The 20,054-nt window shown below is 40.0% G+C and overlaps 1 protein-coding gene across 1 annotated transcript; it reads left to right on the forward strand.

Annotated features, from left to right (window-relative positions):
* Window positions 1-59: 59 nt before the first annotated feature.
* On the forward strand, window positions 60-10,188 carry nudt21.L (nudix hydrolase 21 L homeolog). Its single transcript, NM_001092932.1, is given in 7 exon segments — window positions 60-300; window positions 1,478-1,678; window positions 3,821-3,884; window positions 4,798-4,887; window positions 6,884-6,959; window positions 8,465-8,579; window positions 9,917-10,188. Coding segments are annotated over 7 exon segments (684 nt in total). The 5' UTR covers window positions 60-184; the 3' UTR covers window positions 9,939-10,188.
* The last annotated feature ends 9,866 nt before the right edge of the window (window positions 10,189-20,054 follow it).

Here is a 20,054-nt window from a genome sequence, read left to right on the forward strand (position 1 = left end):
TGTTGACCTCTGCCGCCATAATCTTATCCGTGCCCGGAAGTGACATTTTTACGTTTCCGCGCAGCCATTGTCTGTTTCTGTAGCCTATAGGCTGGTTACTGGAGCGTGGTAACGTGGGATTGAACAAGGGTTAGTGTCCTGGGAGAAGCAGCGAGTGAGTCCTTCTCTCCCCTCTACTTCCAGGATGTCCGTGTTGCCTCCAAATCGTTCCCAGACCGGATGGCCCCGTGGGGTTAATCAATTCGGGAACAAGTACCTCCAACAAACCAAGCCTCTGACCCTGGAGAGAACCATCAACCTGTGAGTGCAGCCGTGGTTATTGGGGGATAGAGTATCGAACTGGCTCCAGCCTTAGGCATGAATGGGCTCCAGCCTGCGCCTCTCCTGCTCTAACAGCCCTGTGTCAGTCAGTGGGGCAGCAGCTGCCCATGTTAGCTATGGAGTCACATATAAATCATTCCGAGGCGCTAATTTGTGTCATAAGGCTGCCATCTATGTAACTGTCATTAGGGCCGAGGCAAGGCATTTTGGCACCCTAGGCAAGGGCTTCAATCAGTTCCATCCCCCCACCCGGTCCTGCATTACCAGTTTCCACCTTACCATTTATATTGCCCCCTATGCCAGCAGCCATCAAGTTGCCCCATGTACCTGTGCCAGCACCTATCATATTGCCCCCATTTGGACCTGTGCAATCCCTCAGATTGCCTCCAAGACCCCAATCTGTATCTGTGCCAATGGCAGTCAATCCCTCAGATTGCCACCAATCTGTACCTGTGCATAAACCAAAACATCCATCATATTGTTATCCCAAATCTGTACCTATGCAAGTGGCAGTAAAAAAAATCCATAATATTGCCTCTAATTTCTACCTGTGCCAGCAAGAGCCAAAAATCCATCATATTGCACCATGTACCTGAGCCAGCAGCACCCAATCCCTCATATTGCCCCAATCTGTACCTGTGCCAGCAGCAGCCAAAAAATCCACAATATTGCATGTACTTGTGCCAGCAGGAACCAACAATCCATCATTTTGCCCCCAAATATGTACCTGTGACAGCAGCAGCCAAGAGGGAGGTGGGGAGTGCTTATGCCTGCAGTAGGAATCACGGGCAAGAGGGGGTTGGAAAAGGAGGTTTATAAAATTGAAAAACTATAAAAGGCAAGTTTTTTTTCAAAACGCTAATCGTTAATAGTGCTGCTCCAGCAGAATTCTGCACTGAATTCCATTTTTCAAAAGAGCAAACAGTTTTTTTTTTATATTCAATTTTTAAATCTGACATGGGGCTAGACATATTGTCAGTTTCCCAGCTGCCCCCAGTCATGTGTCACTCATACTATGAAATACAGACCCATTTCCCTTGCCCAGTTTAGAATATCCAGAATTGGTTGCAGCAGAGCAAAGTTAAAGCATAAAGTTATTTATGGAGCATATAAATAATTTTTTAACTAAAAATGAAATGTTTTCTTTTCCCGGTAGGTATCCCCTTACAAATTACACTTTTGGTACCAAAGAGCCTTTGTATGAAAAGGACAGTTCAGTGGCTGCAAGGTTCCAGCGCATGCGTGAGGAGTTTGATAAGATCGGAATGCGACGCACTGTAGAAGGGGTTCTTATTGTACATGAACACAGATTGCCTCACGTCCTTTTACTTCAACTGGGCACTACCTTCTTCAAACTGTGAGTTTATGAATTTACCACTATCTTTTTATTTTTTTCTTAGTAGACCTGTAGTAGTTGAGAAAGTGTGACTGCACACCTCATAAAGCCATGCATGGATTCTTGCCTTGAAAAACCAAACGCGAAACGTGCGTCGGCATACTCTCGTCTCTAATTGATTATAGAATACTTTTTAATCCTCAGCATTTATATCTCCCTTAGTGGATGACGCATTGGTCTTTTCTTTTAAAATAACAGCACTTCATTCTTATATCTAGTTTTTATCTAAGGTACTTTTTTTTTAGACAGCTTCTTCACAGAATAGTTTAATATCGAGACCGCAGTCCTCCGCATCCTACCTTTCTCCCCGTGTGGTGTCCCAGGGCCTAGAAAAAATCCTATTAGCAGTTTTTGGGACAACTCCACCTCTACTCTGTTTTTCATGAATTGCTGGTGACCTTGTCTATATGTTCTTGAGTATTAATTGCGGTTTTTAGAATTAATTACCCAATTTAATTTCCGCACCATAATTATTTAAAAAAATGAATTCATTAATGGAAATGATTGAACATGCACTAGCACTTTAATTGATTTAACTGTTTAAGTGATACTTTTTAAATGGATTTATAATACATAGCAATTGTTATTTATTCATTTTAGAAGCACTGGCACTTTATATTGGAACTAATTTAATTTATTAATTGAATCAATTGATTACATATGATTAATGAACTAGTAGGAGCTACTAATCAGCACATAGCACTTTTCACAGTCTGCACAGGACTATAGTGGTAGTTTGAGAATTTAGATTTAAACCGATTATTCAGATAGTTTGGGGTTACTAACTTTTTCTTGCATACTTGTCAAGCCATTTGGGCAACTTTTTTTTCGTTTGCTTGTGTTTGGAAAAGAAGCAGCCTTTTACTTTTTCCCTTTCCTCTGTGTGTATATTTTATTATGCACCCACATGTTGTGTGTCAGTAAATTTCTTTTGTCTGTAATGCTTGGGACCTCAGGTTTGCTAGATAAAGGATGTTTCTGTAATTGTGATTGCTATTCCTCTGCTTAAAAAAATATTTTACCATTAAATTGACCCAATATGATTGTTGTGCCACCAATATCGATTCATACAGCTTAGTTACCATTAAGTAGTTGATGCTGTTTTAATTTTTCTCTATATTTGCTTAAAATGGATTCTATGGGAGATAGCTTTCCAGTAAATTGAAGCTTTTTGGATATTAGGTTTTCATGTAATAGATCTCATTTTTGTATTTGAATTTATAAATATCAACAGATGATACCAATAATGACAATCTCTAAAAGTGCTTATCTTTTTATTTACATGTTCACAAGCACACAAAAACAAAGCCTCTCCTGCTACAAAGTCTGCCTCTAAATAAGCAGGCCTTTTCCCAGCTGATATTTGCTAATATGTAATGACAAACAATGTTTGCCAAGGTTCTTGGCTTAATTAGTTGTACAGGTATGTGATCCAGAAGCCTGTTATCCAGAAAGCTCCAAATTAGGGGAAGGCAATCTCCCATAGGCGCTGTTTTAATCAGATAATTGAAAATGTAAAATTATTTCCCTTTTCTCTGTAATAATAAAAGCAGTAAAGGTATGGGATCTATTATCCCGGAAACCCATTATCCAGATTGCTTCGAATTACGGAATGGCCATCTCCCATAGACTCCATTTTATCCAAATAATCCACATTTTTAAAAATGATTTCCTTTTTCACTGTAAAAATAAAACAATACCTTGTACTTGATCCAAACTAAGATATAATGAATCCTTATTGGAGGCAAAACCAGCCTGTTGATTTTATTTAATCTTTACATGATTTTCTAGTAGACTTAAGGTACGAAAATCCAAATTATGGAAAGATCCATTATCCGGAAAACCCCAGGTCGCGAGCATTATTGATAACAGGTCTCATACCTGTACCTTGTACTTGTTCCTAACTAAGATATAATTAATCTTTGTTGGAGGCAGAACAATCCCATTGAGTTTATTTAATGTTTAAATTAGTTCTTATTAGACTTAAAGTAGGGATATCCAAATTAACAAGTGGCAAACTTTCCTTCTCCTTTAAGCAGTTGATGAGTAAGATTGCTGCTGTGGTCACTGTTCTGAACTGTGTTTACATTTTTTTCCATAAAGGCCTGGAGGAGAACTCAATCCAGGAGAGGATGAGGTTGAAGGTTTGAAACGTTTAATGACAGAAGTAAGTGTCTATTTGATCTTGGATCTTATGTACTAAACTTTGTGAACAATTGCCCCACCTCTAGCCACATTAACAGGACTTTCAGCATCTGCTCCCATTTCCTGGACAAGCTGGCCAAATGCGAATATTGTGTGGCAAATATGGCAGCTGCCGCTCTGCACTGCATAAGCATTTCTGCTGTTATTTACCCTTTAACAAATGAGTTAGGTAGACATTAGCTGCTGATTCAGCCCCTTTTGCCCAGATTTTTGTTTTGTATGTGAGTTCAAAATATTTGCCATCTGACATGGGCCTGTTCATTTATCAGTTAGGCACAAGCAAAAAACTATTTCTGGATCGCTTCTTGGTAGCGATGCACCTATTTTGGATTCGGTTGAACCCCCCTAATCCTTCAGGAAGGATAAAACCTAATCCCGAACCGAATCCAAACTCTATTTTGCATATGCAAATGAGGGTAGGGAGGGAAAAAAAGAGCCAGGCGTGCAGTGCGCGGCTAAACATTTTTTTATTTTCTTGTTTTGTGACCTAAAGTCACATAATTTTAAGGATTCAGTTCGGCCAGGCAGAAAGATTCGGCCACACCCGAATCCTGCTGAAAAAGGCAGAAAAATCCTGGCTGAATACCCGATCCCTACTTCTTGGGCTCTCTGCATGATTTGTTTGCAGGCCCAACATTTTAGATCCACTCAAGTTGGTTTACCACACAAGTAGATAAATAAGACAAATGTGTTAATTTTGTAACCTTGCTTGTGTCTCATAAACCTTTCTCCTTTTTAAATTGTAAGCTCTATTGAGCCGGGCTCATTTACCTCTTGTATTGGTTGTGTGTTTGTATGTAAACTGTATGTTCGATGTATGCTGTCACTTTTTATATATGTTTTGTGTAAATAATATATTTTTTTCTGTTTTCTAGATCCTTGGCCGTCAAGATGGAGTTCAGCAGGACTGGGTTATTGATGACTGTATTGGAAATTGGTGGAGGCCTAACTTTGAACCTCCTCAGGTATATAGTTGATACACAATGTTAAAGCAAATGTCAGCCGTGCTTCTAAATGTGCGGTATCTTTTTTTACCTCCGTGAACAGTAATAGTTGAGGATATAGTTTTACTGCACACACAATAATCACTTTAGCATAATTGTATGTATTTATGCAAGAGAACACTGCTGGAGGATAGTGTCAAACTCCATTTTATTAGCATTATTCAGGTTTCTATTTTTACACTGTGTTGGTGTTATCCATATTTTTCACCACCATGCCATTAAGTGTCTTTTGTGTGACAAACGGTTTGCTATATTTTAGCATTCTTTTGTTTTTATTTAGCCCACTCTCTCCAGTGCTGTTTTTCCTTTGCATATACAGGTATTGGATCCCTTATCTTGAAACCCGTTATCCAGAATGTTTCGAATTACGGAAAGGCTGTCACCCATAGACTTCATTATAATCTCATAATCCAAATTTTTCAAAATGATTTTCTGTAATAATAAAACAGTACCTTCTTCTCTCTCCCAGCTAAGATGTAATTAATCCTTATTGGAAGTAGAACCAGCCTATTCGTTTTATTTAATGTTTACATGATGTTCTGGTAGACTTAAGATTCAGAGATCCCTTATCCAGAAAACCCCAGGTCCTGAGGATTCTGGATAACAGGTCCCATACCTGTACTGATATTCTGTTGTTCCAAAGAAATAAACTGAGGGCTGCTTGAGCTTGAACTGTTTCAAGTGGAAGTTGTGCTTTGGACAGTGGAGCAGACCTGTGCTGCTAGAAGTTTATGGCTTATATCTTTGTAGAAAACACCTAGTGAGATTATAATATATTTATGCAAATCCTTAGGGAAGGAATGAATGTATACAGGAAAGTGGGCCAGCATAAATATGCACAAATAATCGATTTAGCACATATTCGCAAAATGGGCAGCAACAATTTAATTATGAAAGCATTCGTATGTGTTAGATACTAAGACCATTGTATATATGTATAGTTAATTTGCTTTGCAAATTTGGGCCTGCAGCTCTACTATAAAATACTATTACAGCATTTTTATGTCAACTTTTAACCATTTTTACTGCTGTTCTTGCAGCAGTTTCATCAAATAAGTAATTGAAGGGGAACTCCAGCTTCCAATCCAAAATTTGATAAAGAGGCCCATATAACACAGAATCCCCTAATATACCCATAACCGTTATTGGATTCTTCAAAAAGTACGATTAAATTCCATTTTCTATGCTGAAACTCAGCTGTTTAACAGTTCTTCTCTTTCTGCATTATTTGAAATCCTGGCAGGGAAGGAGGGACTAAAATACTGATGCTCCACAGCTTACAGACAGCATGCAGGAACTACATAACCCATAATGCATTGCACTGTGATGTTCTGTTCCTTATTGAAATCACGTGTGCAGGGAATTGTGGGGTTTGGAGGATGCAAGCTGAGGACAGATGCTGTTCAATCAAAGTAATAGTAGTCGGCCAGCTCAGCAAAGTCGTCTGAGCGATCAGAAGGAGAGCAGGGGGCTAGGCTTAGGAAACTGTTCCAAACCATTACAAATCATGAAAAGTCTGCATATTTCTGTTTTTGTGGCATTCCCCTTCAAGCATTGGTATATATATTTTGTTAAAAGGGGCTTATGCATATTATATTATATTTACATTGTTGTATTGTCCAGTTGAGAATCTGTTCTTCATGTTAAATATATTAGCCCGTTTTATAAATATTCCAGACTTTTTTTTTTTTTTTTTTGTAAAAAAAATATTGGGCTTCTTTTTAGGCTTCTCTGTAATAAATTTGTTATTGGTTCCCCAAATGATATTTGCCAACTCAAATGTATAATTTTTTTCCTGGTATTAACATGTTCTACTTGCATTGGTAAATTGGAAAAAATGTAGCATCTTTATTAATTAATCTAATTATGTAAATGACATACTACAATCTTGGACATTGGCACAGTAAAGTGAATCTGAAAAGGCTCTGTGTTGATTAATACCCATTTGTCTCCACAGTATCCATACATTCCTGCTCATATTACAAAACCTAAAGAACACAAGAAATTGTTCCTAGTTCAGTTGCAAGAGAAAGGTAAGATGCTCCTTTATGCAAAAACTAATACACAAAAACAAATTAATAATAATACATAATAATACACAAAAACTAAAATTCTCCTCTGTTTCCCATGACTAATTTTTTGGTGCTTCATATACTGTAAATGTGTTTTTATTCAGTGGCAGAGATACAAGTACAAATAATATATAGATCATATGATCTTCAACACATGTTTAGCAGGCTGATGATCCAGGCCAAACCCATTTACTATGGATATTGGTCTGTTTATGGAGCCGCCCTCTTTGAAAGCATGTATTGTACTGTTTGGTGCATCGGAAGATTAGGCTGTAAGGGTAGGGGCAGAATCAGGGAGATTTAGTCGCCTGTCGAATAATCTCCTCTTCTGCGAGGCGTCAATCTCCCCAAACTGCCTTCTTCCTGCCTTCCGCCTGCTTGAATGAGAAAAACGCCAGCGCAAAGCACTCGCAGCATTTCGATTTCCTAAATCGCCAGAAGTTGCCTCGTGGAGATTGTTGCCCCTCAGAAGAGACGTTTAGTTCGCAGGCAACGAAATCTGTCCATCTGCCCTTAGCCTAAAGAGGAGCCACAGCTTATCTTCACTACCTGCTGTTCAATTGTTAGGGCTACCCCTCTCTCCCTCCCTCCCTGTGGGCTAATCATTTGGATACTGTGCTAAAGCTGGCCATACACAGAGATCTGCTTGTTTGGCAATTTCGCCAAACAAGCGGATCTCTCACCGATATGCACAACTTCAAGGTGGGTGATAGGCTGATCCGTTTGTGGGCCGTAGGGTGACTCTCTGCCAGATATCTATAAGGGCCCCACACACAGGCTGTCTGCATCTTTTATCGGCCTTAAATTGTTTGAGTTACTTCCCAGTTACAGATTTGCCTTGTGTTTATTTTGGGCACATGGGGAGATTTAGTTGCCTGCGATAAATCTTCGGTACTGTGCCGACTAATTTCCTCCGAATTGCCTTTCCACCAGCAAGAATGTGAATCGCCATCAGGATGGCATAAGCGTTGCTTCGGTTTTCCAAAGTTGCCTCACAAAGCGAAGTATGCCATCTCACTGGTGATTCACATTCTTGCCAGTGGGAAGGCATTTCTGGGAGATTAGACGCCTGCAGTAGCGAAAGATTTATCACAGGTGACTAAATCTCCCTGTGTGCCGCCACCCTTAGGGCGCCAACTATATCTTTAACTCCGTATTTAATGAGAAGGTATTTTTGTACATCTATTTTGAAACACTATCATTGTTGAATTCTGTCTGCTCTAAGGTCTCCTTTGCTAATTTGTAAATTTAATAGAACGGACATTTGGTGCTTACTTAATACAATTCTCTAACTTTGAACTAGGTCTAACCTACAGTATATTTAACATGTAGGCACCCACAGGTCATCTGCTTGAAAGCAAATAGCTGGTTGCTTTATTTTACCAGACTGACTAATTTTTATTACATTACGAAATGATTATATTCAAGCATTTGACATGATTGTTCTGGTTTCATTGATCCTTTAGCGCTGTTTGCTGTCCCAAAAAATTACAAACTTGTTGCGGCCCCTTTGTTTGAATTGTACGACAATGCTCCTGGATATGGCCCCATCATTTCAAGTCTCCCACAGCTTCTTAGCAGGTAGGTTACATTGTGAATAAATACTATGACAAATAATAAAAATGTATTACATGGGGGCTTTCAGAATGTTGATTTCTTCCTATGGTTGTTATTAATCTACAACTCAGCACTTAGGTATTTTTTTTTCTCGTTTTGAAAGTTTTTTTTACCTCTTCATCATGGTATGTATGTATGTATATATGTATGTATATATATAGATATAGATATAGATATATATATATATATATATATATAATATATAGATATATATATAGATATATATATATATAGATATATATATATATATATAGATATATAGATATATATATAGATATATATATATAGATATATATATAGATATATATATAGATATATATATAGATAGATAGATATATGGTGCTGGCTTATTTTTCATTGATACATTGATATCTAACACATTTCTACGAGGTAGATTTATGGCATGAGGTGCTGTCCTAAGACATTGTTTTATATATATATATATATATATATATATATATATATGTGTGTGTATATATATGTGTATATATATGTATATGTGTGTGTGTATAATATTGTTTACTAATGCAGGGAAAGAGCACATTGGGAGTTATGTAACAAAAGGCACTAAGTTTGCCCAGGAGTAGTAACCCATAGCAACCAATCAGCTGGTAGCATTTACTGGTCACCTGTTTAAAAGCAAACCTCTTATTGGTTGCTATGGGTTAGTGCTCCTGGGCAAACTTAGTGCCTTTTATTACATATGGGGTATTATATTTAAATGTGTACAAAACACTTTTTTTTGTTACCGTTTTTTTAAAATTCATCCAATCCAATTGGGGTATGTAAAAATGTGCACATAAAAGAAGCTAAGTGCCTATAACCTGTAATAATGACCACAAAGTTACCATTGCATGTGTAGGGATAACTGGGTTAGTTATAAATTTGGTTTCCTCATTTTGCCAAACCATAAATTCAAATACAATAGACAATTTTTTTGGTGCATAGCCATAAATTTGGTTTCCTCATTTTGCCCTATGCCAAACCATAAATTCAAATACAATAGAAATTTTTTTGGTGCATAGCCGTAGGAAATCCCACCATTTATATGTGGGGTTATCTGTGCACATGCTCAAGATAGAGGTATCAGACCAAGGAAAGAAACAGCAGGCACTTACAGATCCTTAAAATGTACAGGAACTGCAGACTTTATTTAGGCAGATGATGTACAAAGCTTAAGATTCACCATCAGACCATGCATTCACCATCATATATATAGAGATCCTGTGTTAAACTGCTGCAGAATTCTAGATATAAACTAAATATTTTTAATGCTATAACGTATGTTATTCTCTCTCTAGGTTTAATTTTATTTACAACTGAGCAGTATCTAAAGGTCGTCCAAGAAATTTGCAGATGAAGCGGTCTCTGTGAGCACAGCTTTATAATGTGTAAAATGAAACGTTTGAAGGTTTTTTTTTTCTTTAAAGTTCACTTATTGCTGTCAGAATAACAAGACTCTGCAGTGGACCACAGCAGCAAGGTGTTAGTGTTTTTATTTTGTCTTTTTTTTTTATTTCCATGAAGTGTAACTCGATTTTCTTACATCATTAAAACGGAATTATTTCATCTATATCCTGTGTCACTGGATATAATCACTCATTATGTCCCATTGCATTACTTTGGGTGGCTGCAGTTTGTAATTCAGCACAGCAGTGTATTGAGTAAGCAAGCAAGCAAGAAATGTGCAGATTGCCCATAATGAATGGCCGAAAACACGGTTTTTGTCTGAAGCTGTAGGATCTGATATCCTGTACCACCAATAAAAGAAGAATAATAGGAAACTTGTTCTGTGCTGAGTGCCTTGGTCTGCCAAATCGGTGTGATTTCAGACAGATCTTAATGGAATTGTATCACCAAAAAATGAAAGTGTTTCAAAGTACCGTATATAAGCCGACCCGCGTATAAGCCGAGGTACCTAATTTTACCTATGAAAACCAGAAAAACTTATTGACTCGCGTATAAGCCTAGCTTAAAGGTAAACAACCCATTTAATAGGGAGGAATACCAGGTTTGGTGGGTTTTGGACAGAGGCCACCTGCTCCAGCAAGCAGAGCAAGGGCCAAACTGCATTGTCTAGCAGTTGTTTCTGCAGCCAGAATGGAAGGGAGGGCAGAGGGTGGTACACATCTGTTCTGACATGGTCCCCTGTAGCTGTTCTGACAGACAGAAGAGCAGAAAGCTATTACTTTGCATCTAACGTGGCTGCTATAACATGAAAGGCAGGACACTTGCTCCACAGCCAAAAGTTTATGTCCCTCTACATAAAAAGTGGCAGGCACAGCAAAGAAGCCAGTGTGGCACAGTGACTTCCTATTGTGCCCAACTACAACTCCAAACTGGACCAGTGCCCATCAGTGATACCCACAGATACCCAGAAGCACCAGGGGCCATTAGAGCTGCGCCAGAAACCCTTATCAAAGCAATGAATGCAGCCATGACACATAGAGGCAACCCAGAGCCCAACAGAGTAGAAATTGTACAAAGTGGCATCACAGCAAATAGATGAGCAGTCCCATTACGGCCCCCAGACCCCAACAGGTATATGGGCTGAAGCTGACCCCCCTACCTGGGAAAATAATTACCGCTGATGGTCCTGCTCTGGCACGTCCACACTGCCCGTTAACACCATGGCACGACTGCTCTGCGGTCACTGCTGCCTCCAATAAAAGCAGTGTTTGGGTCGCAATAAAAACTACGGTACATCTCCCAGCAGCAGCGCGCGTCATTTCCACGTCGGAAAGTATCAATAGAGCTCGCAAGGCTTGTCGGGAGTTGTAGTGCACCAAGTGGGGGCAGGAATACGTAAGTTGAAAAAGGACGTATGACCTACAAGGAAGCTACAGGTTGGTGACCTGCGGGCACTGAGTAGCATTGCTGACCTCCTTCTACTGCTGTACTGGCCAGACCCCACACGGTGACACAAGTTTCTTTTACTCCTGGGAGGGGGGGGGAGAAACATTGTTCGTAATTTTAACTTCCTTGACGACTGCGGCGCCTTCTATAGTACAGGTCCCAGGAACTGAGGCACTCTAGGGAAGAACAGTGTGTGGTACCTGTCAGAACAGAACAGTTGGAGGGCCTGCTACTCCAGCATACAGGATAATGGTACAATCCATCACTCCCCCAGCATTGGTACAATCAGCTCCAACATAGTCTCTGATAGACCCGCGTATAAGCCGAGGTAGGATTTTCAAGCACATTTTGGGTGCTGAAAATCTCGGCTTATACGCGAGATATACACCACTATACTAAAAACAAGAAAAAGCAGTAAAACCCCACACTACCTTACTAAAATTAATTGAGATCTAATTATAGTGTTTCAAACCTTTTTTTTTTTTTTTTATAAAAAAAAAAAAGCTTATTGATATCTTACCTTTTTTAAACTTTAATTGAATCTTGGAAAGAAAGGTTTAAAGGCTCGCCGACGCACGTTTCGCATTCGCTTTATCAAGGCCTTGATAAAGCATATGCGAAAAGTGCGTAGGCGAGCTTATTATTGATAGCTTACCTTTTTTAAACTTTAATTGAATCTAGGATCCATAGAAATTTAATGGAATTGTAGCGCTACTATCGCAGCGTTCATTCCTTTTATTCTCTTATCTCTAAGGCACTGAGGATTTGTTGGTTTTATAGCAAAGTTAGCTCTCCTTACAAGACAGTTAAACGTAGTAACGAGACCACAGTCCTCAGTGTTCTGCATTTCTCCCACGTGTGGTGTCCCAGGGCTTAGTACAACGCAGCCAGTTTCTTCGGGACAACTCCACCTCTATACTATTTTCTAACTTTTATTCATGAATTGCTGACGCTTTATTTTTAATTGTTTGATACCATGAACTCACTTTAAAATTATAACTACAGCACTAGCACCTTATTTAATTCATATAAAAACCATGAACTTTTAGATTATTCATCAATTGTGTGTAGATAAATTTTATCTACAGCACCTAATATTTGGCACTTTAATCATTTTAATTAATTGTATATAACACAATCGATTGAAATACCATTAATTGTATGTTGGTGCTAAATTGATTGAGAACTAAGCATATGATTATAATAGCACTAAGCACTTATATAATTAGATCTCGATTAATTTGAGTAAGGTAGTGTGGGGTTTTACTGCTTTTTCTTGTTTTTAGTATCCCTACTCTGGTTTATATACCTCTACACAGCCTGAAATTGGGTAATACAAGTGAGTGAACATTAATTACAAGTGAACTATATTTTTGTTTGAGATAACACCATTATGTTCTACAGAGTTTATCTGCTGTGTAACCTGAACCTTTTCTCCTTTAAATGGCTGCTACACAGCAGCTCGGTTCTGAAGCAAACACAGCAATTGCACCAGTGCAGGGCAACACTGCATTATATTTTTATTTATAAAAAACACTTAAATTTTTTGATGTTACTGTCTCTTTAAGTAGGATGGAACGTGACCTATTGATGACATAACTGTGACTTGGTGTTTAATACATTCTGGAGGAGGAGGAGTAGTAGAGTTTTTCCTTCCAAACCAAAAGCGCTAATTGCTGATGGTTACTGCTCTGGAGTAAAATTACTCCAGTCTCTTGAAAAGAAAAACCTTAAATGAAAGAAAAAGCAAGAATTCTGCAAGAACCCTTTAGGGTAGAACTCCACAAGTGTTTTTCATCGGATCGACTTCTGCTGTCAAAACGCACGCGACAAGTCAGAAGGAGATACAGGCGTCAAGAGTGGAGTGTGGAGTTCTACACTAATGCTTGTTACATCGAGGTTTTGTACCAAATCGTTTTGGACCCAATCAAATATTAGCTTTCATTATTCCAACCAATCTGAATCTAAACCAATTGATTGGTTGTTAAAGGTTTTTTCCACTAATTATAGTAAATATCCCCATAGTGTTTCTGAAGTAAGAGCTAAAGATTTTTTTTTAGGATTGTTTCAGATCGACAGAACACATGCTACAAGTCGGATGTAGTTGCATTGGTTAAAAAATAGTGGGATTGACAGAAAAATCTGATGTGTAAACTACATACAAGATTTGCCATCCGATACAAATGCTGCGTCTGCATTTGACAAGATAAAATCTAATGGTGTCTGAAAGACTTTTTTCTTCATTGAAATGAATTGAATGTCAGATGTAAATGCATAAGCAAAATGCACCATCTGACTTCGAATTACATCACAGCTGTGGGGATCAGATTTTGTAGCATCCTACAAAGTCTTGTCCTATTGTGTTTGATGAAGATGCAGCATTCGCATCCTGCAGTCATCAAAAACTGAACTAGAGGGGGACGCGCAGCCGGGCCCTGTCCCCCTGGCCCGCTCGCACCCCCTGCTCCCCCGGTAGTTCCGCCCCTGGCAGTCATGTCTGATGCACGCATCGACAACTTCTGACATTCCTATTACCTTAGATTCAGCACATCCGACGTGACATCCGAGATTCATCTCAGCGCATCAGAACGGAAACTATCGCACTTAAAATCACCCGTGGAGTTCTACTCTTAGTCTCTAAATAACAGCTGTAGCCATTCTAATTATTCCAAACATAAAACAGCCCAGCAGTCAATGCCCCATCCTCTACTAAGGAGGCTTTCTATTTCCCTCCTGAGCTCCCACCTTGTGCAGAATTACAGGCCCTTGATGCTGAAAATACAGTACAAATAAACTATAATCACATACTTAATTACAGTGCTGTCCAACTTCTGTGGTACCGAGGGCCAAAATGTTACTGGCTCTATGTGGTGGAGGGCCGATAATGGAAGTCAGAGTTGGCGACGCCTCCTTTTTAACCACACCCACTGTAAACCACACCCATGTTACCACAAGAACTTTTAAGATCATATCCACGATAACGGTGGTAGCACACCAAAAACCAAATGGTTGGTGCTCACTGCAGGGAAATCCCTCATCACTCATATGTGAAACATTTAAGTCATGTTAAAAACATACCCTTAAATCCATATGCCTCATCCTCCCCTGTGGATAATACAACAACCCCCCAACACATGATTAAACACCTTAGGGCCCTTAACAACAATTTCCAAATGAACAAACAAACCCCAAGAACAAACCCTTAACAGGCTTACATTCCACAGGTAGCAAGCAGAGAATGGCACACACAGGCAGCATTGGGTAAGCAGAGAATGGCAGACACAGAGAGGGAAGGCAGAGCAGGAGACAGGGAAAGCTATCATTCTTATATGTACTACATACAGTGACACAGTGCTATTCAGTGATATTCTGAGACAATTTGCATTGTTTTTAATCATTTGTGTTTTTTAAGTTATATAGCTTTTTCGCCAGTTTGTAACTTCAGCAGTCTGATTGATAGGGTCCAATTACTGCATTAGCAACCATGCAGTGATTTGAATAAGAACCTGGAATATGAATAGGAGAGGCCTGATTAGAATGATGAGTAATAAAAAGTAGCAATAACAATACATTTGTAGCCTTACAGAGCATTTGTTTTATAAGGGGTCAGTGATCCCCATTTGAAAGCTAAAATTAGTCAAATAATACAAAAATTATAAAGAAGACCAACAAAAGTGAATCACCCGTTTAACACATATCATATCGCAAGGACCACTTCACTACCAAGCTGCCAACATATCCATCATTGCAGACTATTCAATGGAAGTACAATGGTAGAGAGCTGGATTCCAAAGGGGCAAAACCATCTTCTCTTGGTGGGGCAAAAATATGCTATGTTACATCCAGTTCGATTTCGGGACAAATCCGACAGAAAATCTTTTTCACTTCACCCCAAGAGCTTAATGCGTGGCTGGATGCTAGAGGAATCTCTGCCTAAAAGAGCACAGGAATCGTGCGATGTTTAAGAACTGGTGTCGTGTGTCGCATCAAAGGATGTTGAATAAATGAGGCTGAATAGGCCCAGCAAATCCTATGGGACCCAGAAGATGTCGGTAATGGTGGTATAATAAGGCCCGATATGGTAACTGAGTAAAGACTCAAACCACAGAGTCAGTGTGTGATGGCCAGTGTTCAATCCAAATAATTGTGAGTGCCCAATATCACTGCCTGTCATTTAGCAGGTACTGAATATACTAATATTAGAGTAAAGGTAGTGCAGTGGGACTTTAAATAACTTCACCACTTATGTTCCAGCGTACACAGGGGGCTGGCTGTGCAACACCCACACTCTGGCCGACCCTGTAAAAATACCCATCTGGCGGGACACCTGGAAAACTCAAGGTAGTCTACGGCGGAACTGCTCTACTCGCCTAAATTAACTGGTTGGCACTATTACTCAGTTACTAAATAACTATATGAGCTCTGCAGAGTGGTGTGACCCTCTCCCAATGATGTTTTTCTTATGAATCAAGTTCTATCCAAAGTAAGGGAAAAGGGGAGTACCATAAGGCTTTGGTTATGCTGATGTTGTTAAGTTTGAGCACAGGTTTCAGATCTTGTTCACGCAGCAAGCTCAATGATGTGGAATGTTCTATACAATGGTTCTGTATGTGTGAATCTACAGTAAAGCCATTAACCCGACTGTAAATGTCTATTCATCTGATGAGTTGGACTGTGAGGGGAATTGCCCAATCAACTGGTCCTAAAAACACTCTACCTCCACAGCATTCCTCCTAGAAACCCACCTTACTGGCTCAGAAATACTGCCTCTTATGGGACCACGGGCTGGCTGGGCCTATCACGCTCCCATTCTTCAGGCCTCTCTATCCCCCATCCCCCAAACAATGTTAGGAGAAAGTTTTACAAATCCTGTCAGATCAACTGACACATTACCCCCATACCATGATGGTAGTTGCTGGCTACTTTACTGAGGTATATACTCCGGTTATTGATAGGCTATGCAAGCATACATCCAAGCCCCACTCAAAACTACTCAATTGGCCAGGCTCATGTCCTTACTAGGTTGTATTTCTGACCGTTCCACAAGGAAGATGCTGGGTAATATCAAGTCGGCTTTATTGAATCACACAGTGTGAAAGCATTATACAGTGGGTGTGCAGCTATGGAAAAAACCTACGTGTTTAGTGCCTGTATAGTCGGCACTTCCTCAGGGTTACGTAAGCATCACGTGTCATAGTGTTAGGGTACAAATCAATCTTTTTTTCTGAAGATTTCAGCACGCTGACAGCAGGAAGGGCCTGGCTAATAAAGTACGTGAATCATGGCTGGCCCCCCTTATACACAAATACCTGTGGGGCCTGGGACAACTGTCCCCCCCTGTGTCCCCCAGATGGCGGCCCTGAGAGGGACTATCTGTATTGGGAAAATACCTGACAGTTCATACTGTATATGAACAAGCTAATTCCTATCCTTTCTAAGGACCTTCTCTAACAGTACAGGGACCATCTGTATTAGGCAAATACCTGGCAGGTCCAGTAAAGGGATAGAAACTAGTCAGTTCATATAATAATAAGCTAATTCCTATCCTATCTAAGGACCTTCTCTAACAGTACAGGGACCATCTATATTAGGAAAATACCTGACAAGTCTAGTAAAGGGATAGCAACTAGTCAGTTCATATAAGAACAAGATAATTCCTATCCTATCTAAGGACCTTCTCCAACAGTACAGGGACCATCTATATTAGGCAAATACCTGATAGGTCCAGTAAAGGGATAGAAACTAGTCAGTTTATATCTGCTATTGGTAGAATCCTTCCTAGATTTCAACAATGTGTTTACAACCTCTCGCAACAGGCCATAAGCCTCTAGGTTATGCCGCTCAGTCGCCAAGCCGTCAGGGCCAATGGATCTGGATGGACGAATGTTCCTTGGACCAGTAGAGGTCCCACGCATGGAAGTTTCCATGGAGCATCCAATGTCATTTGTAGTAAATGAGGAAACCTGGGACGTCTCAGCCACGCCAAGGCTATGCATATGACTACTGCTCTGTCCTCCCTGATCTTCTGGATCACTCCCGAACAGAGGAAGAGGAGGAAAGATAGTGGCCAAAGGATAGACCCACCTCTGGCAGAAGGCATCTACTGCTAGTGTCCTGTGGTCTGGTTCCCTGGAACAGAACCTCCTGCACTTTGAGTTCTGTGAAGTAGCCATCAAGTCTATTGTGGGACTGCCCCAGCGTTAGACAATATAGTTACATAGTTAAATGGGGTTGAAAAAAGACAAAGTCCATCAAGTTCAACCCCTCCAAATGAAAGCATCCATACACACACCCCTCCATATCTATACTAACTATAGAATTTTGTATCACAATAGCCTTTGATATTATGTCTATCCAAGAAATCATCCAAGCCACTCTTAAAGGCATTAACAGAATCAGCCATCACAACATCACCCGGCAGTGCATTCCACAACCTCACTGTACATAGTTAAATCAGGTTGAAAAAAGACAAAGTCCATCAATTTCAACCCCTCCAAATGAAAACCCAGACAATCTTCCTGAAAATTCGGAAATTAAGTTCCCATTCGTGCCATCCTAGGGTATATCTGCTCAGAAAGTCCGCCCTCTGGTTCTCTCTGCATGGAATGTAGACTGTTGTCTTGTTCACAGACTTCAAATCTAAAATTGGGCAACAAGCCCCCGATGTCTTCCTGACCAGAAAGAAAATTTGAGTAGACCCCCGACTTCTCTTCTTCCTTCGGGAAAGGAATTATGACCTTCTGCTGGGTCAAGGTATCGATACACTGGAGAAGGGCCTTCCTTTTCTCTGGATTCCTCGAGACCACTGAACGGAGAAATACTGGACTTGGAAGGTCATTGACAAATTCCAGACTGTAGCCTTCTTTGATTACCCTGCGAACCCAAGCATCGTCTGGGGTACGATCCCAGGAGTCCCAGAAGTGACAGAGTCTTCCCCCCCAACTGGAGACCCTGGGGACCACCACCTTCAGAAGGGATGACGGGCTGGGCCTGAGGAAGCTTTACTCCGAAAGGAATATGATTCCCCCGAAGCCTGTCTAGCCCTAGAGGGCATCTTGCCCTCTGAGGATTGCTTCTCTGGAAACCTCCTTCTTTTCCTCTGGGGAAGAAGGAAAATTCATGTTACTGATCCTTTAAGCCCAACAGACCTTGGTTTACAAAGCAGTCATTTGTGGGGCACTGTATCAAAAGCTTTGGCAAAAATCCAAATAGATTACATCTTCTGCTCCCCCACTGTCCAGCATCTTAATTACCTCATCGTAAAAAAAGCAATCAAATTCGCCTGACGTGACCTTTCCTTCATAAAGCCATGCTGATTGCTGCTCATAATGCCATTCACTAGGACAACATTTTGAATATGATCCCTTTATAAACCTTCAAATAACCCGCATCTTTTTACTTACTTATTAATATACTTAAAAAACTTTTTGAGGTTAGTCTTAGCCTCAGCCATAATGTACTCTTCATTTCCTTTCTTTGCCTTCCGGATTGCTGTTTTATAATATTTATTATAGTGTTTATATTCATTAAACACAGCTTCTATCCCAACACACATGTAGTTTTTAACCCTTTCCCTGCTAGCTGATTTGTCCTAAATGCAAATATCTACTGCCAAGCAGTTTTTAGACAATTTGTACTCTTTCACCTTAAGGGCATTTCCTGGGGAGGAGGGTGTTTTAGTTTACCCAGGAAAACAATATAATGTTTTTTTCTGGACAGAGCTTTCAAAATATACTAGAAATTTGGTGTAATTCCACTTCTGTACAGAATATCAGAAACATGTATGAGAACACAGCAGAATTCAGAGGGTTTTTTTTTTCCTCTAGCTTTGCCTTCCTCGGATCAAAAAGCATTTTTTTTCATTATTATCAATAATAAATAAATTATTATATAATAAATTAATTTCCATGTAGCTGTGTGTATCTTTGTAGTGAAACGTCTTCAATGATTACTCAGCAAATCCAGTTGTTTTAGATTAACCTATACTAGATATACCATGACCTGGATGAATGAAAATCTTCATAATGCACAGAATGCATTCACATCATGGGAACCCCCATACAGAGGTATAGGGGAATCCTTCTGATTTGTGACACACGGGTAATGAATTTCTAAGTGCATTCCCCTTTTAAAATACATGGGGGTTCATATTGTGGGGTAACGGTCAGGGAAACATTTACTGATTTGTTCTTAGGATTTGAGTAATGCTTCCATGTCTGATAGAGGATACTTAGGCTTTTGGCAGGTGCCCATTCTATTGCCAGCCCCTTCTCCCATATCCTACCCTGGCATCTGCCAGAATCTTGTCATTTTGCTTCTTTCAATGCATGTAACTGCTCAATAATGATTACTGGCAACACCAAATTGGTTGGATTAGCTCATTAAGCCTTAAACTTCATAGGCAGGTTCAGGCCCGGATTTGCGGCAAGGCCGCATAGGCCCGGGCCTAGGGCGGCAAAAAATAAGGGCGGCGTCCCGCCCAGCCCGCATTATGGGGACGTTTGCGTCCCCGTTCAACTACACCAGCTGCGCCGGCGTTTTTTAACACGGCGCGCTGGGAAGGCGGGCGCTAGGACCGCACGG

The sequence above is a fragment of the Xenopus laevis genome, chromosome 4L (genome assembly GCF_017654675.1).
Source record: "Xenopus laevis strain J_2021 chromosome 4L, Xenopus_laevis_v10.1, whole genome shotgun sequence".
Lineage (NCBI taxonomy): Eukaryota > Metazoa > Chordata > Amphibia > Anura > Pipidae > Xenopus > Xenopus laevis.